Genomic DNA, 27,696 nt, shown 5'->3' on the forward strand with positions numbered 1-27,696 from the left:
ATCAAACTGCTCTAAAAAAAATATGAAATATGCATTATTGAAAAAAAAAAAAATCAGCTACTAATAAAATTATTAAAGTTAAAAGGAAGAATCGGGTCACTTTGATTATGCTTTTTAATTGATGAGATACAATTCTGTCAATGCTACTGTGCTGACCATGAGATCAGGAAGGATGTCATCAACAGAACGCCCAACCACAGTTCATTCATCATATAAAACCCAAAACAAAACATAAAAAGACTTCTTTTTAACAGATATGGGCAGGACTTATAAAACCATTGACAGAAAACTTAATCACCCTGTGGCTCTCATGCTGAAAGTATCAGCATCACTTCATGTGTCTGTGTGTGCGTTTCTGTTTGGATCTCCACTAACAGCTTTGTATTTGTACATGTGTCTTGTATTTTAGTAAATGTGTTTGGGCTTGGCAAATTCAATAAATATAAAAGTCAAACACATTTCATTCATAAAGAAATGGGTCAAAGAAGAGAAACTGAAATGTGGACACTACGTCTGCAGGCATTGTTAGGACCATGTGTGTTTTATATCATGTGTGTAACACTGTTCAATGGTCCACAAATACATAAAAACACCCCAAGCAGCTTCGAACAGACAGGAGGCACAAAAAATGTTTCTGCTTCCAAAAAATTCCTGGAGCAGGTTCACGTCCGCAAGGCTTCAGTCTAAAGACAGCCATATGTCTGCCTCAGCAGTTCATTAAGACTCCATGTAATTCCAAATCTCCATCAACACAAGTTTTCCTTTTAATAGTGTCTCAGTTTTGCAGGTAAACCCAGCAATCCAGCTGCAGTTCAACAATGCAGCTAAACTGTGGGGTTCTTCCCACTCGTCTGCTGCTGCTGCTGCTGCTGCTGGAGGTACGTGGGCCGTTTGATGCGGGGTTTCCTGCGCTTGGGTTTGCTCTTCGACTTTGTCAGCTGGACCACAAAAAAGGAGAGGACGACCATCGCTCCCAGGAAGGCAAACACGGGGATGGTCTGGCCCACTTCTTGGTTGTAGCGGCCAGGCATTATTCCTAAAAGGAATGAGAGGGCAGAGGTCACCACCTTTATTCTCACTCATTATTGTTTAAATAAAATGTTAGGTGATGTTGAAGTGATGAATGATTGTTGTCTGTGGAAGCTCTTTGACTAAAAGTATTTTAAACATTAGAAATCTTAGTACCACATTAGTATACAGTACTGAAAAAAGGAAATAGGTACAGAACTACTGAAAAATGCAAATGTAAAACTAGTACTGAAATACAGAGTTTGTACAATTCCAGCAAGCCACCTTCATCCTTCAACATATCCTGAACTCTCTTAAACAACCTTTCCCATTTCTGTAAGTAGACTTCAAGAATTGTTCTCCAGGCTTCTTAAAGGACATTTAAAACTCTTTTTCAGATGTTCGCTGCCTCAGCTCTCTGTGAAGATGATCTCACGGGCCCTGGGGAGGCCGACCCATGACTGATTGTGCTCCATTGTCTTTTCTATTTAGGTATGGTTTTTTTTACTGATTTGGCAGTGTGTTTGGGACCACTGTCATGCTAAGTAATGATTGCAAAGTGGATCAAATTGACGTTACTTTTGCAGAACTTAGTTTTAAGCTCCCCAATAACACTGCCTGAAAAGCAGCCCCAAAATATGTCTCTCCACCGTGTTTCACAGAAGGCTGTAGTCTTTCCTGACTTTCTACTTGCATACTATTATTATCTGTTGTTGATTTTCAGCACAATTCTTGTGCAATTGGGTATATGTCAGCCTTTTCTCCTTGTTTCCCCATCCCTAAAAAGTTTTTTTGACAACTACCCTTCCATTGAGACCATTTCTGACGAGGCGTCGGCAAGCAGCAGATGGATCCACCAAAGGGCAAGATAATCAATTTCTTATGGACATGACTTTCAGGTACTGTTCTTCTGCTGTAGATGGTCTAATAGGGCAGTAATTTATTTTGCTTTTTCCTCCACCAGCCAAACCATTTCATATCCACATTGTAAGTTACTATTGGACACTGCAAGCAACCCTGTAATGTATTTAACCCCTGTCATATGTCAGTCAACAGTATTTTTATTTTTTTTATTTCCACTGGTATCCATGTCATTTGTTCACGTCAGTTGAGAAGTTTGCATCATTAACAGTTACTTCATCTGTCATTCTTACCAACATCTAACCTTCACTGAAATTTCTCATTCTCTAGTCTCGACATTAGGATAGATTTCTTCTGTGTGAACACCCTTGATTACGTCACATCGCTTGTCCCAATGAATTAATGAAAAGCATTACCAGCTGCTGGAAGAAAGACGTTATTCTCCAACTTTATTTGCTGGTCTCTGGACACTTGCTTTGTTTCCCCTTTTGAGTGAAGCTTAATATTTAGAGCACTATACCGAATCTTGCATATTCATGTTGTACCCTGAAGTGGAGCTTCTGAGAAATTTATCTTTACATTGTAGCAATCTGTGATGTGTGCTAGTTACATGCCAGACACGGCATAAAACCTTTGTGAAACAACAAGAAAAAGGCTGTAGCACTGCCCACAATGCTACAAGAAAAGCCTTCCTTCTGCCAATGTAGATTCTAACGTTTCCTCATTTTTCAAAGCTCTCATCACATTTTACTAGACTCGTGTCTGAAGTCTTCTTTCTTTCCTGTTTCCTAATAATAGAAGCCACTGTTCATTATTTATTAGCCTGGAGTCCAACAGGATCAGGCAACTTTCAGCAGTAGTGTCAGAGCAATGCAGACACACCAGTCTAAATGCAAATCACAATGCACTAAATCAAGTTTTGACCTAACTGATGCTTTTCACAGGTATTTTAGTGCTAAAGGTGACGCTAGGTCTGCTGAACATCAAAGAGATGTTCAGTTCAAATAGCTCCGACTTTGGAAATTGTACTTTTTTCTCATTTTTTCTTTTCTTTTCTTTTTTCTTTTTTAAACTGAGGACAGTCAGTGTGACCACGTATAGGGTGACTAGTCGTAAGAGTTGTACTTTTAAAACTGAAAGTGTTTTGTCTGTGTTTTAGGACAAGTCTCATGAATTAAAAAGAAATAAATGTATCCTTATGCATTTCATTAATATTCTTTTCAAGATAAAAGCTGCATTTTAAAAATTTTGCTCATGTCTTACCTCCAGGGATGTCCCAGGCCCCGCTCTCTCCAGGTGACAGAGGCCTGACCTGGGGACGGTATGCCCTCACGTTAGGCAGAGCCACTTTGTCCAGGTCCACAGAGAGAAGCTTCTGGTGCTTCCATAGATTACTGGGAGCACAAAAAAAAGAGGAGGAAAAAAAAAACCCAAAGGAGTGTGAGAAACTGAATCCAAACGCGTGTCTGTGTTGCTTGCCTCCCTCATTCTTAAGTTCATATTTACACTTGTTCTATTTGGTGACAGGAAAGAGAGCAAATCCATGTTTGACTGTTCAACTGAGCTGCTTCAAAGCATCACTGTGACAGTTAAATCTGCCCCCCCCACCCCCCGCTGGGCTCTTTCTATATACAGTGATGTGAGGAGGAAAAATGATGAAAATGTTGACAGCAACATGCTCAGAAGGAAAACTAGACTGTGATATTCTCTAGACTATCTGAAAAACATGACAAGAAAGAATTTAGCATGAGCTAATGCAGCTGTCAAAATAAAATGAAATAAAATACAAAGAAAATAAAGTCTTTGTGACAAGTGAGCACTGGGACATGCAGTTTCGTTGACCAGAGAATTTAGCTGCTTGAGGAACCTACCTGGGGGCTGTCTCATTGACTGGCTGAGGCTTTGCCCATGACAGATGGGGACAGGCCGGTAGTGGGCGGGGCTTCGGATCTCCGAGATGAGCCTCTAAAACTTTGGAGTACCGGTAGAGATGGTTCCCTAAAGGCAGTTGCAGAAAGAGAAAAAGCAGAGTACCAAAAATGTCAAGTAAAACATCTACTCATATTACAGATGTAGTGCGAGAGCCTTGAGGTCACTTGTACCTCAAGGCTGGCTAGACAAGGCTAGACAATGTTCCCTCTAATTTTTCATGTGACTGAGCAAACACACAAACTCCCTGAGCGATCCCGTGGACCACTGTGAGCGACATCAGACGTGTACACTGTGGTCACGCCAGCATCTAATCCATCCAAGTTACATGGTTTATTAAAATAATCAAATTACAGCATTTACATTTATGTTAGACTTCTTTTAAACTGCTTTAGTCCATTTACAATGAAAATGTAAAAAGAAAATCTAGCCATTGGCCTGTGTAGTATGTTAACACTATTGGAAGTAAAAATGACTTGAACTCCAATTTCGAAAACACAACTTTCTTTTTTTTTTTTTTTATAAAAAACTGACTTGTATTATGAGTCTGTGGTCTGGGAGAGAGTCCTGTCTGCAAAATATAGTATATAATGACCAATGTTGGGCAAATAATTATATAGTTACTCCTCAAAAAAGTAACTCAGTTTGGCAAACAAAGTTTTTTGCAGCTATTTTTTTTTTTTTTTAAATGCAGCCAATGCATTTTTAAATAAACATTTAAACTATTTACAGAACAATCAGCTGTTCTGCATCAAATCTGATGCCACACAAATTATTTGTGTCACTCCAAAAAATAATTTCTGTCCACTATGAGATAAAGGAGAACAACAGCCTGATACCTGCAGGCCTGACAACAGGAGATGTATCACTGCTGTAACACCTGTAACATTCAGCAGTCGCCTCATTGTTCTGACACACACAACAAATCTATTGACTACACTACACACTAACTACACAAGATTTGCACTAAACGTTGCAAATCTCTCACATTTCAAAACACCGCCGTCACTCCTAAAATTTCCCCCAGTTTCTTAACAACTAGATGCCATGTTGCCATATCATTTTTTGATTGGTCGACATGGTACTTTTTTGAACAAATAGGAAAGAGAGAGGGGGTTGTTTGTTTGGTTTTTTTCACATGCGGAGAGCGCTTTCGAGCCTTTTTTCTTATAAAACGCAGTTTTTACCGTTTCTTCCCGCAGTAAATATAAACAACGATAGTATTCAGGAAGGAAACCAAAAATTGCAGATATTTTTTTAAATCACAACTCTGGTTTTACATGGCCTATCAACACAATTTAAAAACTGGTATGAAGTCCACACTTTTTCCGTCAATTGTTCCGTCTGTCCTGCTCACATCTCCAATGGTTGTACACGTTGTCATTAACGTGGCTTCACTCCACATCAGCCACGCCGCTTTGCTAGCTAAAACTCAGCACGGTGTCAGCACATAAGGACGCTGTCATAGCCTGTCAACCACGTTGATTGGCTGCGCATATATGCATTATTGGCTGGACTATGGGATAAGGTGGCATCGTTCTAATCCCATACGGGAGCAGCCAGTCACTTACACTGCAAAACAGAATTGTTAAAGTATTAATTTTAATTTCAATTCAGGTTAGATTTTATTTTTGTGCGCAACGCAGATTTTCTGTGCGCAGAGACCATGCCAGCAGCAATTGCGCACATGCACAGCTTAGAGGGAACATTGCTTGTAGAGCTGGAGCAAAAAACCTTGAACTTTGAAAGTGTCCCAACGAGTCCTATTGTAAGACTGTTGACATATCAACTCAAACAAGATCAGTTTTTAATCTGTCTATCACTGATTTTACATCCAAGTAGTTTTCATGTTTGTAAATTTCAGCCAGTGGTGAATCATAGCATAAAGCAGGTGTGACTCTATAATAAGAGGCTTCGAAAAGCACGACTGAAGCTTGAAATCTGCATCCTGTTCTTTCATCCCTATACGGCATCCTTCCACACCATTCAAGGTGTTGTTGTATGCATTTATCGGGAGGTGCACGTTGGATTGCACATATTTTACGGAGTAGGGTTACAATTGGGTCATGGCATAAGTCAGCGGTCCCCAACCCCCGGGCCACAGACCAGTCCGTGAGTCGCTTGGTACCAGGCTGTGAGAGCTGAGGCTCGGGTGTGAAATTTATGGTTTTCAGGGGAGGGGGGTTATCATTAACTCAGTTCTCTGGGTCTTTTCCTGTGTTGTAGTTGTGTGTCTTATTTTTAAATAAATATTTACGTGTTACCATAGCGACCAGAGAGCATTAAGGGGCAGAGAGGAAGATGTTACTCTCAATGTTGTTGGCGCATTTCAGGAGAACGCTGCTAATAAAGTTACACAATTACACAGTGAATTTGCGTTTATTATTATTATTATTTTGTTGCATTTATCCATGACACCTTAATGGCCAGTCCGTGAAAATATTTTCAAAAACGGTCTGAGGCGCAAAAAAGTTTGGGGACCGCTGGCGTAAGATACGACCAAGATCTGAAGCAGAAGTATAAATCACGTGTAAGATGGGTGGGGATTTTTTTTAGTGTTATGGGATTATCTAACATGCAGTACGGTATTAAGGCACTAGAAATCTAAATTAAGTGATTTTAAATGGCTTAAGTGACGTAATTAAAATAAACTGTATGGTTCTTCTACTTATGTGACGTAGCTATCTGTCAAGACAATGTAGAGGTCAAGGGCGTAGATTTGGTTGTGGCATGTATACATGTACATATATATACAAAAAACTTGAATCTTACAGTGTTTATTTATCGGATAAAATAAGTTAAATGTCACCGTTATTATTGTCCGACCGGAAACAGGCCGAACCCCAGAGGAATCCTCCCGAGGGATTAATAAAGTTTTATTTATTCTAATTTAATCTAATAACTTTAATCTCAGCCAAACCGATTTACTCACCAACAAATAAAACACAAAAAAAGGCCAAACAATAACATGTTTAAGTTATTTGACGTTGTTGTCCGGGTGGAAAATCGGGAGAAATTGGGGAGAATGGTTGCCCCGGGAGATTTTTGGGAAGGGCACTGAAATTCGGGATTCCCCGGAAAAATCGGGAGGGTTGGCATGTATGGCCTAGCATAGCCTGTAACGTTATTGTGACGGACACATTTTGTGAGTGAACTTGACCTTAAGTGACTTACAGGTTTCTTTGAAAAATACTTTCTTATATCCAGGTTCTTCCTCTTTGCTGCCATCCTCCTCGCAGTGCAGGTTTGCCGCTGCTGAAACTAAACAGAGCTCCCTGAAAGGCACAGCCAATCATATTGGCCATATTTGTCACATGACGTAGGACTCCAGTAGAGAACGTAATTTAACTCTTTCTGCACCGCTCGCTGAATGAGACGCTGACAGATCGTTTTTTTCTTACTATCGGGTTTGTTTTTCTTTACTCGAAGAGATCAAATTATTGGTGGGGACAATTCAATAATCGCAGGATATTGGTGGGGACATGTCCCCTCCGTCCATGCCAAATCTACGCCCATGGTAGAGGTAAACCCAGAATCTACAACACATATGGCTAATGCTCAAGACAAGAAAAATTTAACAGAGTAGAAACCATCTTAGTATAGTATGCAGGCCTTGTCCCTCCTCACCTTCCAGTCTCTGTGGCAGTGGGTGCTCGGCACCTGTGGGAGGTGCCACTCTGCTGTGTGAATGGCTGAGGCTTGGAGGGGTCATACTGTAGGAAGTATACTGAAGCAGAGCATCTAGCAGCCAGAAGCAGTCTGTGAAATATACATTTAAATAATTAGCAAGTAAGTAAATTTTTCTCTCTGTACCTGTGCAAAAACACGCAGAGGAGCTACCTTTCTGCCTGTGACTGTCATCTATACAGTTTGAATCTCCGTACAGAGCGATACGACCTCCCCCATCAGAAGGCGTTTGGTACAGTCCGAGGATGGGAACACCCTCCACCACTGCAGTCTCTTGCTTCAACACTTCCAGACCTGTGAAAACACACACAGAGTGTTACATCTGAACTAAAGACACACAGATCAAAAAGTGGCCTGTCAGCTAGCATGGCTGCTGGCCAACATTAAACCAGGTTAAACACTCTTAAAAAGGGGTGCTGGCACCTTGGTCCTTTAGGTTCTTGGCAATCACTATTCCATCTTCTGGGAAACGAGCAATACTGCAGCCAGAGGCGTAGTACACTGAGTGAAAGAAAAAAGACAAAAGAAGCTTTATCTTCAATAAAAAATGTAATAAATACATGAAATAAAATTAAATTTAAACAGACACATGTGTGAAAATTAAAAGTATGCTTTTATGTCTTACTGTCATGATCAGCTAAGGTGAAGTCCCCCTCGTACAGGCCGTCACTGAAAGCCATCCCCCACACTGAGATCAAGTCGTTCAGAGCTGGTATGTTAGCGCCCCCTGTGTCCGGCATCCACCACTGCCTAGAGGCAGAAAATCACACCACAATCATTATATTAAGGCAAGAAAAAAAATAAATTAAAAAAAAATCCCCCATGGTTATGAGAAGGTTAAACAAACTATATTTTCAACTTGACAAGCAGAGGACTAATCTAAGAAAATAAGAAGCCACATGAAAAAAAACAAACAACAACTTTGAGAACAATTAATCAAAAAACAGTTTAACTAAAATCTTCTCCAAGTTGTGAATATCTTTCATAAAATAATAGTAATGCTAAAAAAACACTTTAAATATCAATACAGACAAAACTTTACATTGGCAGATTATTTCATAAAAACAAGAATTGCTTTTTAGGTTCCCTGTACAGTCTTCTGGGTTGTTTTGCCCAGAAAAGGCAGCTGTGAATGAAGCTCTCACATGAACCAATGCCATTCAATTAAAACTGAATTACTCAACATAATATTTGGAAGCCGCAAAGCCTATATTTAACGGAGTTAAAGACGTTTAATCCTGCGGATACTGAGTGACAGCTTGGGTAGGATATAACGGAAGTAGAAATCACTGGTGAGTAATTGTAATCTCTGCATGACGACTCAAGAGGTCGTATGATGTACAGACTGAGGATGCATAGATGCAGATGAAAAGAAACTGTGATACATTACAGTACCCAACAGAATTTACCATGCAGTCATTATATGACATGAAGCAGCTGTTTAATCAGTGAAGTGTGCAGGTGGAACAGAAATAGAAAAAACATGCATAGAGATTCTCAAATGAGAGAAATCAGTCAGAGTGTAACTGACTGATGCAAAATATTTTTTCCGCACAAGTCATTCTATTAAGAGCAAAATTAACCCAAACCACTCTGCACCAATTATCAACCTTTTCTGCAATTATTAAGGGTGTAGAGCTTCTCTAGACTGATGCACTGCATCCCCTTACAAATGTTTTTCCATTAATTGTTTTCAAAAAGTTGACAGCAGTTTATGTCAAATGTATTAAAACATTTGATGTTTACAGAGGACTCTACCACTTTCTACAACTGATGATTTTTCCTCGCTGCTGTGAACTGGCACCATCCTGGTGAAGTACATTAACTATATTCTCCAGCATTCAAAAGCTCCCACAGTTTTTGCACAGAACAAGACATAAAACAAAACACTACATCAAAAGAATGAAATTTAAAACTACCAGCAATGACTAACAATCATTTTTGTCATGTACAAAATCGTGTTCACTGCCAGAAAAATCCAACAAAATTCACGTGTCAGGGATTCTGTTAAATCCACAGCTGAGCAACAAAAGTAAAAGCCGCGCATAAATTGATTTACAAAACATAAGCCTGTATTTATTCTCTTATCTCAATCATCACTGTCATACCACTGAGTTTAATACCTGGTGTTTTCGTCGTAGAACTTGACCTTCCTCATGACAGAAGTGTTGTACCAGTCGCTGAAGATAATGAGCGACAGACCGTTGTCGATGTCTCTCCTCAGTTTGGTGATCTCCTCAGGAAAATACTCCTCCTCGCTGTCTACCATCAAGAGTGTGCCTGAAGGGACACATGAGCAAATAATCCTTTAGTCATCAAAAGTCATCTTTTTCTAAACCATAAACAATGAACACTCGGGGAGAAAAGCCTCTAACGACTGCCAGGAGCTCCATAGAAACATTCTCATTTTGTAGTGCGATTTTTAGTCTCGGTGTTCGTACCATACTGACTGGCATCAAAGCACGTGATGGGAGCTCCCAGCACCTCAACAAAGTACCCCATACTTCTGAGGTGCTGGTACATGTCCCTGAAGTTAGTGTGGATGTGGTCCCCATTCCTGAAAACACAGAATACTAATCAAAAGCACAGAAAATGAAAGCTAAAAAGATTCAGTGAAAAGGCTTTATTTGAACACACGAACCAGTCTAATGGGTCGTTTTTCATGCGGAGGTTGTCGCGAGGAAAGTAGCCAGGAGGGTAGCGCAGGTTGTGGTACTGATCCCAAAGCACCCTCTTACTGCGTGGAGGCGTCGGCACGATCTTTACCTTGATGGGCAGTTTGACTGTGGAGGTCAATTCCCCTCCAACCTCTGACTGCAAAGAGTGAAAAAGATCAGGAAGGCAGATGAGTAATGTCTGTAGAGCAGTGATTAGTTATAGAAAAAACAAACTAATCTGAGATCATGTAAATAACCTCTATGTAGTTACTAAATAATCACTTGAAGTTAACACATCTGGTAAAAGACACCTGAGCTCATATTAGTTTAAGAAAACAGACAGAGGTTGGCAACCGCTGCTCTAAAGCTACTTAGAAGACAGCACAGTGACTCACGTCGTTCTCTGCAGGCGATGCCACTGTGACCATCACATGACCTTGTGCAATCCCTTCCCATGACGCTGCTTTCTTGGCCACAGAGATGGACACAGCCAAGTATCCGGCCCACGGCCACAATACCGGTGAATATGAGATTGCCACATCGATGTTGTCGCCGTTCTGAGGAAGGTAAGGCTGCCAGATGGGCTAAACAGAAGGGAGAAACTTTTAAGTCGGCTTAGAAAACCATTAGATCATCGTGATGTCAAATCCCGGTGAGTTGTCATACAACTTTCCTTCACTTATTATTCTAAAGCACTTCAGTGCCATTTATTTACAGGAAATGCAAGCCTGTGTGGGGATTCTTTGCTTACTTTGTCCACAACTCTGCCGGTGACACCCATGCCGTTGAGAATAGTCACATTGACAATGGTGGGCATTCCTCCATAGTAGATGGGCTGAGAGCAATAAGGCCACATGTATGGGCACTCTGTCAAGTCGATGTAGCTGGGAGAAAGACTGGGAGGAGAAAAGCACAAATTCTAATGACACTCAACAGGAAGGTAGAGATGCAAAAACAAGGGTATACAAGAACTAGTTACTAAAACAAAATATTATAAAAGAATAAATTTAAAAAGCACATTCCCAAAGACTGTATGTTTAATGTCACTGTGTCCCAGTACTTTTCTAGAGAAAGTACCGGGGTCATGCCATGTTAGCTCGACTCCAGCAGACTAATTTGGATATTGGGTTCCAATCATGGTGTAAAAGCTAAATAATATATAAAGCATCTCAGATCAATTTGAGGCATGCTGGAAATTCTGCTGCTCAAAAATTAAGCCAATGTAAAAAAAAATAAATAAAGATGCTTCAGTTATAAAAGAGAATAAATCCCCACAGACTCTAAAGTTAAAATGAACAACTTCAACAATGAAATTAGTGGTACAAAAAAAACCAACCAACCAAAAAAACAGTTCAATATACATTTAATATAGAACATTTTTTTAAAAACACATCAACAGTGAACTAATATGTTTTTTTGTGTGGTTGAGCCTATCCAAGAAATCTCTGCTCCGGTTTTGTTGAATGAAATTCTACTATTTCAAAACCCAGATGGCGGCAGCCCAAATGATCATATTAGTGGAATGGACCTGACGCAGTCTGATATTTAATAACGGATCAATGTACGGGGTCAACTTCGGTCTGCAGAAGTGAAGTTTGAGACAGATTTTAAAGGAAGGCTCAGCCAAATATTGACCCACCTTTGACTATGAAAACTGAACTAGCAGACCAAGTCTACCTCTGTCAAGCAAGCTCCAAACTTTCAGGAGCCTCACTGCAAGCCACCTGCCAGTATTTGATACTCTGTAGACTGAATGTCAGTCATGCAGTTCTTCAAAAAGCGACTCAAATTCTGCCAGTGTGAGCCAGTCCTTTTCCTCCCAAGAGTGAAGGCTGTGACAACACTGGGTTGGCCTCCTTTAGTGTTATGTAATTGTTTTTCATACGCCTACAAGCGTGGGAAAATATTTATGTACACTAAAATGAAGCTGAACAGACTCCTTGTTGTTGTGTGTGAACGGGCTGTGAATCCATTAACTCGTCTTCGTCTGTGCTCATTTTTACATTTACCTGGCCTGAGGTCTGTAGCTGTTGAGGATCTGGTAGGCTCTGATCAGGTCTAGTTTCCCGTGGCCTTGTTCAAACATGTTGACCCCAGGCAGTCTACGAGCTGAGGCAATCAAAGCCTGCTTCATGGAGGCTGGGTTCACCAACTCCCGGTTGAGGACAGTGCTGCAGGACAGAAGAGGACAGGCTGTGTTTCTGTGAATCTGCTGGTGTCACATTCCTAAGCTTCAAATTCAGGACACTGCTGGAGGAGAGATGAGGGATGGGTTGGTGTGTGTGGCAGTGCGTCTGTCTTGTCTGGGAGAAAGGGAGGGATGACTGCTGTCAACAAGGGGAGGATGATGTTTGATTTCAGCAATATGAGCTCACAAATGGGTTTAGTTACAGCTCAACAACACGAGGACACAGTGAAACGGGGACACATTTCACTGCTGGCTCATGCAGGATTACAAAGCCATGGTTATTAAACCAGATTTCACTTCAGTATTATGTCCCTGTAACCTCTGATGTCAACCATCTCTAATGGCACATTTGCTTCTCAGTATCATCACTTCAGCTACAACAGAAGAGCCTCAGAGAGCTCCACACATCATCTAAGAGTAATCACAGCGTCTAATAACTGTCCTGGCACCAGAAGGCATGCATTCATGACTCGATTACCTGAGAACATTACTCCATATTTTTTGTTTTTTCCACATACTGTAAAGAACCGAATGGCCTCCTCATTAACTAGCCAGCTTGATCTGTTCTTGATGAGAATACTCTGCATCTGTACCTGCTCTGTGCACGCTGACTTTTGCTATTGCAAAACACTTTCATTACACATACCACTGTCTGCTCATATGGCATTATGACACTGGAGGTAATTAAACCTCATTGAACTTTAGTCTTACACTACTAGTAACTTCTGGTGTCATCCTACGCTAATAAGAATCTCATTTAAACCTTGAGTACAAAAAAGGGGAAGTTTTTAAATATCATCCATTTAGTTACAAGTGAGGGTTAAAGTGGCTGATATAACTGACAGTGACCTGTCTCCTAGGCCTCCAAAGTGACCCTTGCCACCATGTTTGTGCTATTTTAATTGATATAATATGTGGGATGGCCCATCTCAGAAGTGCTTCTGTGCTGGTGAGTCTAATTCTAGTATTTATTAGCCTCTTATCTAGCGCAAATTAACAGGTAACCATATCTGTGCATTACTCCCATACAGTTTATGAATGTAATGTGACCAAGCTTGCCAGCTTAGCTGATAATTCAGCACTTCAGTCTCATACACATAATCTTACATTTTTATGGCATGGCAGCAACTAGCATTAACCACAAGACCTCGAAATGCTTTCAAAAACCAAGCCAAAGGTACTTTACAGTGATCTTCAAAGAGTTACAAGATTGAAGGTGAATGTCTTGATGCACGCTCAATCATCCAGGAAAGTAAATACCAAAAGGTTGATTCTATTACACTACGTCCAGATGAACAGAATCAACCCTTTGAGATTGAAGGTGAAGCTTATATTATCGGACAATTTTGTTTTAATTTAACCTGCTGTGCTGCATGCTGCCTATTATGTCTCTATATATCATGTTAACTGTGCAGACTCTGTGCACAGATGGATATGCAGGTGGTTAGTTCAGCTGGCACACTGTGCCTGATATAGATCCCTAATGCAGTTAGCAAAATAAGAGTAGCCATCTGGAATAACCAGACTATAAAAAACTTTAATCTGAATCATTTTATTGTAAAAGTTTTTTTTTAGCACTCTTCATCCCAGTACAAGTTGTTTTGGGCAAGTTTTCTCTGTTATCTTTAACATGTTGTCTTTAACTTAGGGGCTGTTATTAAGGCTAATAGAACTAAGACAGTCAGATTAAGAAAGCCAGTAAAATACCTTGGGTTCATACAGTATAACATAATGAGTTTATCAAACTCACCTGGCCAGGAGTGTGACAGCACCAGCCACCACAGGAGAAGCTACACTGGTGCCAGACAGAGAGCGGCATCCCTCCTTCATCCCTGAGCCCCTAACACCAGAACCGTAGGTGACGATATCAGGCTTCACTCTGCCATAACCCCCGGGCAGCTCCTGAACACAAATGGGAAACAGATGCAGAACATGGTGGGATGAAAAGCAGGGGGAAAGACACAGAAGAAAAGATTCTCAATGGTCAGCCAATTCAAATATTTTGATCTTTCCACTTAACAATAGAGGCCAGTATCAGAGAGTACAAAAAGGTACAAATATTGAGACAATCTGCTCATGCTGTATCAACACAGTTTTGAGGACAGCAACCTAAGCATAGCTAGTTTCCACTGTGCCTTTAGAGAGATATGAAGTGCTCTTCTCTGCTCACTTACTGTATACATCTCACTCACACACCACCTGTTTGCTAGAGAGCGAGGCCTAAAGCTGTAATTCTAAATTTGAAAGGGCTGTTTTTCACGAGCTTAAACTTGTGTTTCAGTTTATGTCATTACGCCTACTCGTTGAAGCAGCAAGGCAATTTAAAGCCAATCTCTCAAAGCTCAACTACTGTTTAAAATATGAGCGTCCGCTTAGATTTTACATGCAATTACTTTTATGAAAGTCAAACAACGGCAAAAAACAAACACTGAAGCAGAGACAGAAAGTAGGGGGGGAAAGCCTGTTATTTTGGGTGTTTTTTGATTCATGTGGGAGTGAGAGCCTCTTTATGCTCGGCTGGCGCTGATAGAAGGAGCACAGAACATCACTGAATCGGTGAATGAAGTCTTAATCAGATCCTAAAGCAGATATCTGCTTTGGCCTATGGCTGATAAAATAAAACGCTGTATGTGTGTGTGAGTGAGTGTGTGAGTGAGTGAGAGAGAGAGAGACAGAGACTCTAGCTCAAAAAGCAGAGGGCAGATCTCTCAGAAGTAGATGTCTGCCAAGATGACGGTGTGTGTCAGAGTGTGTATTCTAGGTATATTTTCTTGCAGCAACTCACCCAGGTGGTCATGCCTCTCGAAGAAAACCTGGCAATGTTGTCCTCAAAGTCAATCCCCCCAACCCCGATCACATCCATCTGGTCTGCTGGGTTATTCAGGGTGCTGAGAAAGATCAGTTTAATTTAGTGTAAAATAGAAAAAATAAAAAAAAAACTTTAACTGACAGTTTACAAAATGGAATATTAAGACTTGCTTTGCTTGTTTAGTGATTTTTATGTGGTGACAAAAGAATCAAAGGAATCTTTTATAGTGACTATACTCCAACGTGAGGCAAGTATCTATTTACACTAATGGTGCTATGATGTGGAAAATGCTGGATTTCAGTGGAACCATGTGCACTTTTAACCACAACACTGGAGTAGAAGTGAAACTAAACTAAGACTCTTCTGCTCATCCCTGTTAATGCACACGATGAACCCTGTAAGCATGCGTGCTGCTGTTATAGCAATATTAGCATACCCATACAAAGGTCCATCGTTGCCAATGGCAGAAACCATGATCACTCTGTTGGCAGTCAGCTCCCAAACCTGCAGTCAAACATGCAAAGAGAAAAATGGAGTGTGTGAGGTTTAACAGCACATAATGTATAAGGTCAGATTGTATTTTGATAGCTGCTTTGAAAATTTGGGAAGCCTCATCCTACACGTGTTTATGGGAACATATTTATGTGCACTATTAAACTGTAGCTTATAAACTCTTATTGTGTGTGGCAGCTAACCTGTGAAGTAAAGTTACATGCTGATCATTCATATCTCCTCATCGGGGCAAATTCTTATGAATGACTAATTAAATTACCGTGTTGTGCCATGTGCATAGTAAGTAACTTGTTATTGTGACTTGTCACAGACTGTTCCTACCATCAAGTCAAGATATTTAAGTGTAAAACATGTGAAATTGAGGAGCAATTTTTTGGACAAGTGTTGCTACTGAAATATGGGAAAAGAGTTTAGCACCTTCTCAAAAACAATCATCTTTTTCAAAGCAACTCAAAATGCAGGACAACACATAATCGTGCAAGTTAATTTGCCATCATAAACTCAGACTTTTGGCATGTTGCAAGTGATTTGTTATTAAGTCTGAGCTACCCAGATTACTAAAACAACTTTTAGAGAGCAGTGACCAGGGTTCATACTCAGACATGAAGCTGACAAGTTCAGGGGTGCATGTCTAAAAGGGGCTTTAATTAGTCAACATGAATGCACAGTAGAGGATGACTGATTGTTTAAAAAGGTTTCAGAGACAGAGCTGTTTCCCATTATATTCAGTACATAATTCACATCTTGCCCTTTAATCAAGAAAGAGCGTTTGATCTTGTAACAACAAAACAGATGTTAGTCTATTCAGCACTTATTGTGAAGGTTGACATATTGTTTTTGTAATAATCAGTGAGCACTGAAAACTTGAAAGAGCAGTCCGAATGTTGTCATGCATGCGTTTATGTGTCTGGTTTGACCCGTTTGAGCTTACAGTTGACCTGGCTATCGCTCATTGGCTCATTAGAGCATTGTCAAACAGGTGTAACATAAAGGAAGAAAGACTAGGGACTATTTTTATATTTAGACAAATTTTAAACCATGTGGTCGCATTTTTGATCAACCTGGTTATTTTAGAGATAACTTTCCTGTGCTTTGCATTCTTATTTAATTAAGCAACTATGTTTCTAAGTTATATCCCGAAGTGTGCATCACCTTATCAACAAAGGGGTGGTCCATGAAGTCAGGTCCTCCAATGCTGAGGTTCAGAACATCGATCTTCTTTAGGATGGCGTAGTTAAAAGCATCAAGGAACCACGAGGTGTACGAAACCTAGGACGTGGGGAGGGACAAATACATTTTACAGTATAAATGAATTTTACAGCTATGCACTCCAACACCAGCAGTGCATTGTATATTGTAGTATATTGTATGTACCTGGTTGTTGGTAAAAACTCTGAAAATGTGCAGCTCTGAGTCGGGAGCAAAACCCTGACACTCCCTCATACTAGCTATTACTCCTGCTACGAATGTACCATGGCCCAGACCTGAAAAACAGGATAAGCAGTTTATAATAATCTTTGTCTCTTCCACAGACAGAAAGCTTGTGACTTTTAATATTACATTATTTGAAAAAATAAAATGCAGTCCATTAGTTATTGTAAATGCAGTGACATTACTATTAACCATTAGCACAGATGGATGAATCATTGCCATTATTAATCACCAAGCTCTCCTAAAGCCACTCTAGAAGCAAGTCTGGCAGCATTCTTTAAACACCTCCAGGCACTTAATGACTTGTTAAAAATTATGTACAACATTTTTGACTTCGCACCATTAAAAAGGCCTAAAAGGTTGTTTTTTTCCCCCTGGAAATTACACTTTTACAACCACCTTTGCTTCGCTGTTATGTGAAATTCACCATAATATTTATTGATCCTCACCATCATCCAGTGTCTTCTCATTAGTCCAGTTGGTCCTTTCTTTAACATTCTTAAAATGTGGATGCTTCTCACTCAGGCCTGTATCAAACACTGCCACCTTAACACCAGAACCTGCACACACAAAAGAGATTTAAACAACTTTAATTGCTTTGTTGACCTATATGATTTCTGAAATAAAGTTTAAAAGCAATACTTAAAAGATCCTTCATTTTATGGTATTTTGTAGCAGATGCGTGTAAAAGCAGAGACTCAGTCAGTGGTCCCTTTCTTACCGGTGTGTCCCATCTGCCAGAGTACATCTGCCTGCAGGATCTGGGCGACGTGGCGGGGAATGGCCCGCAGCAGACGTCTGCTGGAGTGCCGTCCGGTAGCATGCCAGAAGCCCGAGCCGAGTGAGAGGCTGGTTCGTCTGAAAGGGCGGGATGATTGCCACGACTGCCATTTTTGGGTCCCACGGGTGGCATTGCAGGGTGCAGCAGGTTCAGGTGCTGTTGGGACAGAACACAATTGAGACAAACTATCATTCACTCTGCTGTAAAGCCACATTAGGACAAGAATTGAGGCCTTCCTTCATTAAAACACCCCGTCAGTGCCATCGCCTTCAGCCCCCCCGCTGCAGACAGCACAGTCAGGCTTATCATGTTCTGATGCTTCTTTGGAAGTAATTTCTTTACATCTGGCTTCAATCCCCCTTTCTTCTTACATCTATTAGCTGAGAGGCTGATCACAGCAGCCTAATTTAAGCCAATCTTTTCGCAATGTGAATCACATGGACAAAACCAATTATCAGTGGGTCATCAGGATGCATGACCAGTGCCCTGCAGGGCTTTTTATCCCTGTGAAGTAGGAGAGTACAGAGTTGATTACTTTTTTTTCTTATCTTTTCTTTTTAATGAATTATTTCAGTCGATTTCACGGATTCAAACTGTGAGAGTAATGTGCAAAAGGAATAACCAAGATGTCAAAAGCACTTTTATTTAATAAGACCAGGCTTTTTTTTTTCTTTTTAAAGAGTTGTTGTCTCAGTCAGGAGCTGCTAAATTTTCATTAAACTACACAAAACCACTTTTCTGAAATAAATGTTTAAAATTATTACAGTTTTACTGGGTAGCCTCAATCAGTTCTTGGAAGTGGGGCTGTTAAAGGCTGTCCCACTTCCAAAAGGCTAGAAAGACTGCTACATAGTCATTGTGTCGTCTAGAAGACGTGCACCCCACCAAACAGCACATAGGCTAAAGATGCGTACTGCTGTATTTGGGTTTGAGTTATTTTCAACAAAACAACATCGATTTTGGTGTATGCCTTATTTAGAACGTTTTTTACATCTTTATCTGCTATCAGACAGTAATTATATTAAAAGCTGTTATCCTCCACCTAAAAACAACCAGTGATGATCTGAGGGGTGCACCATGAAGCAAAATAATTGGCTTTGTGAGCTATGCTGACCTGATAGTCACAGTTTTTCTGTGTCCTGAAGGTGGTTTGGCTAAATCACAGTAATAACTTAGGCTATGTTTCCAGTTTATAGTTAGTTTATAAATTAACAGCAGCATCAAGATCAAGGCGGTTTTCTGCAGAAAGTTGATAATCATACCCAACAATACCCGTCAACTCCAACTGGGGTTTTAGGTTTTGTTGAACGAGCTTAGGCAAGGAAAGCCTGGCTGTGTCGAAGACGAAAGCATACCCCTCAGGCAGTTTGTGTTACTATGTCATTTTTCTGGTTTAACGGGTGCTTTTAATACAGACTAACATTACAATGCAAAAATCACACAGTGTAGTCCAACAATTCTCATCTCCTTTCAAGGAAGTGATCTCTCCACCAACCCACATCCAAACAGCCTTTAACTTTGTCCAGTGTTTTTGACACAATCAATTTTTATTTATTTATTTTTTAACAATGACTTTGCCTTAGTCTATTGTGCAGGAGCACTGTGAGAGCGAGGGAGTACATATGGAGAGACAGTGAGAGAGGTGCTGCAAACTTTAGCACGATTACACCGAGAAATGTTTTATGTTTCACGTCATCAAACTGTATCGATATTATGAAAATAGATTAGGATTTATCAATTCCTACAGCCCATTCAGTTACAAGCCACATTTAACCACAGAAGCTGTATTCTATACATTTTAAGCACTTTATTTGTCTCATTCAATTTAGAATCACCAGTTAACTTCACATGCACCAGCAACTGCAAAACCTTTTTTGGTTTTTCTTTTTAATTTGAGGCAAATACTTTCCAATAATTATCTCATTTAACAGTCTTGAATTTTGAGGCTTGCATATGGCATACAGTTATAGATTGTATTTAGTTAATTTTTTGCATGTCCCATCAAGCTCCTGATCAGTTTTAACATGTGATAACGACGCTTTACTGCTTCCCAGATGACTCAGTTTTAATTTTGATTAACATATTCCTCAAACAGCTGCATGCCTTTTTAGTTTATCAAACTTTATTTGTAGCTGAAAGTACCTTTCATCTTTCACATATGTTTGTTCTTCACAGATGACTGAAAAAGATGGCAAAGATAACTGAATTCGGGTTTCTATTAGTGCTGGGCCACATCATACCGTTCACGGTAATACCGATATAATGTTGGGCAACGATAAGAAAATGAAATATCGCAATAGAATATGGGTAAAACGCGCATGTGCAGGGCCTTTGTTTACATATGCACATGGCGGAAAAAGCATGGCGGCGACGCAGAATGAGAAGGGTGAAAGTGGATCGTAGAATGAAACAGATGAACCAGAATTGGTTTGTAAAAATGCTGCAACTTCAGTGTGGAACTGGTTTAGCTTTCGTCTGTCAGATACGCAACAAAGCACTATTTTTGGTAGCGCATGCTAGCGGGCCGTCGTTATTACCGTGGTTTTTGGAAAATACGGCACACTTAAAATCAATCCTTTGATTTTTCTCAAAATCGACAGTGCCCCTTATAATCCCGTGTGCCTTATGTATGAATTCTGGTTGTGTTTACTGACTTCGAAACGATTTTATGTGGTACACAGCGCTCGAAAATCTCGAAAAGCCGCACCGCTTGATGGATTGTCGGAGCATTACGGCTATCGTAGGCAGGAGCCTCGCGGAGTGATACGTGCTGTGCTTCAACATAATATTACCGTATTGTGTGTGTGTATAACCTCTTTTTAACTTCAGTGGATATTATACATGGTTATGCTGAGGATATGTCGGCCAATTTCCACTGGAAATGCCTTTTGGTTAAACTGTCAGCGAGGAATTTGCATTTGCACTGTTAAATTTTTATATAACTTTAATGCACTTTAAAAAGCTGCGTGTTCAAGTATAAATACATTGATCGGGTTTTTTTGCACTAATTAAGTTGTGGTAAAGTATTTTGTCTAGTGTCAATTATATCGTCAGTTCTATCGTTATCGCAAATTTTCAAATGTATATCGTGATAAATATTTTTGGTCATATCGCCTTGCCCTAGTTTCTAGTTTCCTTGATATCTAAAACTGTAATCGCAACTAGTTGACCATTTTCAATAATAAGAAGTTGCACTACATGTGGGCTCCATACTGAAGCGTCTGTTTATGCAGCCTGGGGGCACACTCAAGTCTTTCATCCAGTGCCAGGCTCAGGGCGTGCCCCCCGTACAGGCAAGCCTCACCACACTGATTCACCTACTGCCTCAAATGGTGAACAAACAGACTTTCTCTGTTCTTCCTCCCATCCCCCAACACCTCATGCACACGCACGCACACACACACACACACACAGAGTCCAGTTTCTACACCCTGAAATTGGCCTGCACTTCAAATAAAGATATCAAATCCTGTTTAGCACCACTAAAACAGTGGAGGTAGAAAAGCATCCCATGACTGAACAAACAAAGAGACATTCTGTGAAATTCAGCAGCTAAACAGCTTTCTGTATCATTACAGAGTTTTATATTTCTTGGACAGACGTGCCAACCTTAGAAACACTGTGATCCCTTTTCCCACACAATAACACCATATTGGCAGACTTACAGGGAATGTATTTGAGCGTGCGGAATACTTTTCGCTGCGGCGTCACCCTCTTGATGTAAGGGTGGTCCTCCAAGGTCAGCAGGCTCCTGGGGGAAGCTTGCCGGATGTGGAGCAGTTCAAAGTCGCTCGGGAAGTCCGAAGCTGGGTTTTCTCTTGGAACAATGTGCCACTCCAGTGCGCCATCCCCAGCACCTTGCAAGGCTCTGCTGATGTACAGGCTGCGAGCTTTAGCTGAGAAATACCCTGTAAATGCTACTATGTACTCTGTAGAGAGAGAAGACAATACTGTAAAGAACAGATAGAATACGAGATCCACAACTAGGAAGCGTACATTCAGGAGAGAGACACCTTTTTAGACCACCTATCCATGGAGCGGTGTGAAAACCAATACAAATACAACCTTTCCACTGTGACCAAACGCTACATTAAGACATTAGTGGCAAAGCAAACATGTATCTTGTTAGTTAGTATGAATAATTTTGTCAGAAATGAATAGTTGATTAAGAAATACATTAAAAGCACTCTCTGCTTTCTAAGCTGGACTGACAAAAAATGGTTTTAAATTTCTATGTTTATGTGGACCACAATTTTAGAAGAACAAAGCCTGGATATCAAGTGGCACAAAATACAATATCTGGATTATGTAACTACACAGTTACTGATCCATTTATGCTTTAGGAAAATTGAATGGATGAGGTTGCAACAAAGGAATGAAGGACATGAATGGATGCAATTCATGCTCATACATGCCACAAACTGACTTTTGAAATTATTGTGAAAAAGGTGTGCGATATCGCCCTTGTTGTGTTTTCTCTAGTCTATTATTAGTCTTATTACAAAAAACAAGGGCTGGTCCACTACTGAATAAGAAATTGAATTGAAACGGTTAGATTGAAATGTTTGCAATGGCTGCAAAATAAAGTTGTAGTGTTTTCTCTAGCCAGCTTCCCGATGGACTCAAGTGAGTAATTAAAAGTAAGCATGAAAGTTCTGTCCGTATAGATTACTTTACACTTCATTACTTTCCCCAAAAAACAGATAATATCACTTGCAATCCCAAATATGAAGCCACACTATCAGAAGTGGGTAGCTAGTTTGGCTTCACCAAAAGTAAAGAAATCAACCCAAAAGTAAATCTAAAGCACACCAATAAATTTGTTATAAGTAGTTTGATTAAATGGGACAAATACAGCATGTTAAAGACAGCAGATCTTTGTTTTACAGGAGTCACAGCTGTGCTTTGCTCCTTCTTTGCCAAATGAATAACGTCTTCTGAAGTCTTGTGTAGGGCTGTGCAATATGACAAAATATATCGGATGACGAAATCAAAACAACTATTGTTTCATTTAGCTATCGTTTGTCCATGCAAAATACACTGTTTAAGGCAACAGTGTCTGGATGGCCACCATGCAAGCACAGAGAATACCAGCATGGCCAGTGAAGATGAGGCAGAACCAGGTAGCTCCAAACAAAAGGACCAGTCAAATCAAATCGAGGACCTAAACGAGGGGCGACCTCTGTAGCATGGATATGGTTTGGTTATGAAAAGTCTGACACGGACCAGAAAACTGTACTATGCAAATTATGCCGCAACCACAGACTTAAACACAACAAACCTCTTCTACCACCTATGCAAGAGTCAGGTGAAAGTGTATGAAGAGAGTTTACAGATGAAAGAAGATATGATGTGACTCCTAAGGAGAGCCGTCAGCTGCTCAAAATAAACCTTAGACCAGGGGTGGGCAATCTCAGTCCACGAGGGCCGGTGTCCGTGCAGGTTTTAGATCTCACCTTGGGTCAACACACCTGAATCACATGATTAGTTCGTTACCAGGCCTCTGGAGAACTTCAGGACATGTCGAGGAGCTAATTTAGCCATTTAAATCAGCTGTGTTGGTTCGAGGACACATCTAAAACCTGCAGGACACCAGCCCTCGTGGACTGAGATTGCCCACCCCTGCCTTAGACTCAAACGTTACAACGGGCTTTTCCCCGCAGCACACCATGCAATAAATACTCGCAAAGAAAATGGCGGCCGTTACAGCTTATATCTAAAAATATATTGTTTCATGCATCGTTCAAAACACTCGTCTCCAGGTACACGGACGCCCAGCTTAAAACACTTCACACAAGTCGAGTTGCCCGAAGTTCACTGAATTACAGAAAATGCACCATTTGTGATACATATCGTTATCAGGATGAGATTTTGGTCATATCTCACAGCCCTAGTCTTGCGCTACGAAGACTTCAGGAGATATAAATCTTCTCTCTAATACTCAAGAAGAAGGGTAAAAAAGCCCATTTCATTAATGAGTACAAACTATTCCACTTGACTCTACTGTGTAAGAGACAGTTCTGTGATTTTCCACATATATCAAAGACTTCATCCAACTAACAAGCACATCTTAAAACAGAGTTCTTCGCATCCATCACTGAGCCACATCATTTCACTGACATGCGTCTTCATTACGAAAAACACTGCACATTCACTTATCTTATTTCTAGGAACAGCTGCAGAGACTAATAATAGCTATTGTTTTCACATCCCTTAAAGCAAAATGTATGAAAATAATGAAGAAACTTGTCACTGAGTGCAATGGAGTGACTTAGAGATGTCATTTTAATAGGCTTTGGAAACACACACCATACTTGTTTTAAACACTGTATTCCCCATCTGATAAAATTACATTGAAACCACATCATCAAGAATAATTTCTTACCATGTTCCACCACTTTGGTGGAGAACTCCAGTTTGAGGGTTAACTGGGAACAGTTTGTGACAGACTGTGAGGACAGGGCATCCATTTTGGGGGTGTGGTCTGAAGTAGATTCGGCTCCTCCCTCCCCATCCATCCCCACCACAGGCAGGAAGCCTGCAATCAGCCCCAAAAGCATGGACACCCATGCAGAAAGGAGGAGCATTTTGAGTTGTGAAGTAGTGTTAACCATTAGTTTGACTGAGCCAACCGGCTGGTTAAGAGTCAGCAGGTGTTGGAACAGAGCATTTCAGGTCCACAGTTCCACAAATGAGTCCATAATGCAAGTGACCTGAGCAGCTAGATTAATTTCTTTCTGCGTTTTCTCTCCATGGTGGCGGTCCAGGGTGGCGGTTCAGCAGCACTGTCCGAGTAGGAACAAAGATGCCATGTTGATAACTGGGAGAAGTGGACAATTATCCAGAGCTGTGGATGTTTGGGAGGAGAGCTGGAGCAGTGAAACGGAAAGTGCTGCTGGATTTCTTCTACAATCTCTTGTTTTTCTGTGTAAGACAAGGAGGAGGGGAAAAAACAAGCAGTAGGTCAGACAAGAGATTGTCACATTTAAATAAAATTACAACACAAAACAACTAGAAGGTACTCAGAACAACTTGAAAACTTCCCATTAGACCAGCAGTAATAATACCAGCTGCTGAGATTAATAGTGAATTGATTTTGTGGCCCTGCAGACATATGTAATCATATGCCTATTACTTTCACAGCTGTGGCTGTTTAACAATCTGCATTTGATGGCAGAAATCCAAGACTTAAAACTGTGCACATGAACACTGCCAACATACTAACAACAACAACACTAGAAACCTTAGAATTTAAGATTGTCACCTAATTATCTTATCTTAATTTACATGTGGTGATGTGTTAGTTATACCTGGAAACACAGCCTTTAAACAGAAAAAAAGTTTAAAGCAGTGCAGCAATGTCTGCCAACAAATATGCAATGCAGATATGACAATAGCTACATGTGCTGAATCTATTCAGTTGCTCTTGGTCTTTTTCTGTGTATAAATTTATATATTCAATGCAAATCCTGTGTTTTTTTTAATCATTTATTTTTCTACTTCTACAATACCAGCGTTTAATAAAACAAACACATCATGCGGTGTTCAGAGAAAGGAGTGTTTAACCTGCTGTGTGCAAAGGGGAAGGAAGGGAGGTGTTCTATGTAACTACAATGGGGGCATAAACGCTTGTTCATTATTTAGCCACTCGTGAAGAGTTTGAGGCAAATGTGCAGCTATGCAGAGAACAATATGTGGTGAGCCTATCAGGGATGATTCTATTGTCAGACTGTAATTAATATTAAATACTCCTATCACAGGAGAAAGACATGTTAAAACCTCCAAACCACATTTCTAAAAAATTTATGAAGCTGTCAGCTTGCATACCACAAGTTGGTTGGACTTTCTAAGAAAAAGAAAGTTGACAAAAGTAGATTTGCACGAGTGTGTAGTGTAAACAAGTGTGGATTATATTCACATTCATGGTGCACTTGTGGTGGCGATACCCAATTATCCTTAACTTTAAGTATCAAATCACTTAAGCATAACTTAAACCATCTGCTTCTCCTGGCGACACACACTTCTCTATAAAGACCACTTTAAGCATTACTCTGTCTCACTGGTGAATGAACACAGCTCATAGACTGTCAATGCACTGCTGTAATTTGAATTCATATGAATGTTATTTTGACAAATAATCCACCTAAACACATCCACTGCTCAGCAGCAGCAGCTGTCACCCCAAATAGGACAATGTTTCCCTAAAACCCTCAGAAAATGCTCAGGAATGATTTTAAAACAACAAATAAAGCTGTGATTATAGTGACATTAAAGATATAAGGGAATTTGTTCACTGTGTGACAACATGCAAACTTGTACAAGAAGCCTGCAACTTTTTTTTTAAAGTTCACTTGAAGTACCATCTTGCTCATAATATCTATGAAGTTGGTCAATGATCGGAGTGCAGGAGTGAACTGTTATACTCATTCAAGCATACAATAAATATGGTTATTTTTAACCTAGACATTCCTATGTGATCCCAGGAGGATGCAAAATTCTAATTACAGTCAACCCACATTTAGTTTCCTATGATTTATATTGTAAAAGAGATAAACGCATCCCACTGTTATCTTTACTTTCATCATCTGTGTGCAGTTACACAAAACCATACAAGTACTTCTGATATGGTTGTACACATGTGTTGGGGGTCTAAATAAAAGTCTGCGGCTGATCTACTCTCACAGGAGGAGGGCCAGTCACTAGTTCCGGCTCAGGGCAGGAACTCTACATGTAGGAGACAACAATACTGCCCTAAACGACTACTGGTTTAGATGCAGGGCTGTAAAAATAGTCCCACCACTGGTTAGGGTTGGGCTGTAAAAGCCAAGCTGGGACCACTTGTGTCAACATGACATCAAGCCACAAAAAATGGCATCGAGCCTCCAGGCACAGATTAGTAGGTAGAGCGCACCCCCACCCCAATTAGTGTAAAGATATGAGATACACAGCAGAGTTATCAGTTAGTGAAATTTAGTGTAAACCAGGCAAGATACTGAAAACAGTTGTGGGAGTTTTGGAGGTTACCTGCAGCAGTTGTTTGGATAGGAATGTAAATACCTTGAGATCCCAACGTTGAGGTAAAGATTCATTTTGCAATATGTAGAGATCCATGAACTAACCAAACACTCTACAAAGCACACTACAAACACACACGCTCGAAAATCCAGAGTAGACAGTAGACAGTACACAATAGCTGCAGTGTCTGCGGGATCAAGCTATAATTTCTCCACCTTACGTTAAATAGCATTTTACTCTATTTTTTCTATCGCGACACTACATTTACATTAATACATTACTGTAACATTAGTAAAACTTAAAACACAAGCAATTTTGTTAACTAGGCCATAAACAAAGTAAAGCTGTATCCCACGACTGTATCATAATAAATACAGCAAGCATCAGCAGACATATGCTGTAGGCGGAATATCTCCAAGAAGGACAATCATTTTACGGGCAGTAATTTACCGTAAAGGAACGGGTAAACATTCCTAAAGCTACATTCCGCTATCTGAAACTGTTTTCTGTAAACAAGAAAACATGCTAATAGATTTTTTTCAGACCAAGCGGTCTATCACATGTAAATCGCTAGCTAGCTAGCTTGGTGTTATTATGCAGCGCCAGCTGCTAGCTTGTCTGATAAATATACTCACACAACACAGTTAAATCCCAGGCTTCACATTTATCTGGCGGTCCGTATTGTTTGATGTCCTTGTGCTGATGTCTCGACGTCTACTCGCTTGCTAATTTTACGTCCCCTCGAACAAAAGCTAGCTGCAAACTCACTACAGCCGCAGACCACTGACGTCTGGCTTTCACGGGATGCCAGACTGTT

General features: G+C 40.3%; 1 protein-coding gene across 1 annotated transcript; it reads right to left on the minus strand.

Moving 5' to 3' along the window:
• Window positions 1-96: 96 nt before the first annotated feature.
• On the minus strand, window positions 97-27,696 carry mbtps1 (membrane-bound transcription factor peptidase, site 1). The gene is made up of 23 exons (XM_006797409.3): window positions 27,515-27,696; window positions 24,250-24,788; window positions 21,530-21,793; window positions 17,805-18,020; window positions 17,533-17,643; window positions 17,027-17,136; window positions 16,805-16,921; window positions 15,576-15,643; window positions 15,116-15,218; window positions 14,081-14,232; window positions 12,152-12,313; window positions 10,894-11,038; window positions 10,538-10,726; window positions 10,127-10,299; window positions 9,927-10,042; window positions 9,609-9,765; window positions 8,111-8,235; window positions 7,909-7,986; window positions 7,639-7,779; window positions 7,426-7,557; window positions 3,741-3,867; window positions 3,133-3,263; window positions 97-1,036 (listed from the first exon to the last, which is right to left on the minus strand). Exons 2-23 carry the CDS (start codon window positions 24,476-24,478, stop codon window positions 825-827), a joined length of 3,258 nt encoding a protein of 1,085 aa, XP_006797472.2. The 5' UTR covers window positions 24,479-24,788; window positions 27,515-27,696; the 3' UTR covers window positions 97-824.

This window comes from Neolamprologus brichardi, chromosome 7 (assembly GCF_056152115.1).
Source record: "Neolamprologus brichardi isolate AB-2024 chromosome 7, ASM5615211v1, whole genome shotgun sequence".
Classification (NCBI taxonomy): domain Eukaryota; kingdom Metazoa; phylum Chordata; class Actinopteri; order Cichliformes; family Cichlidae; genus Neolamprologus; species Neolamprologus brichardi.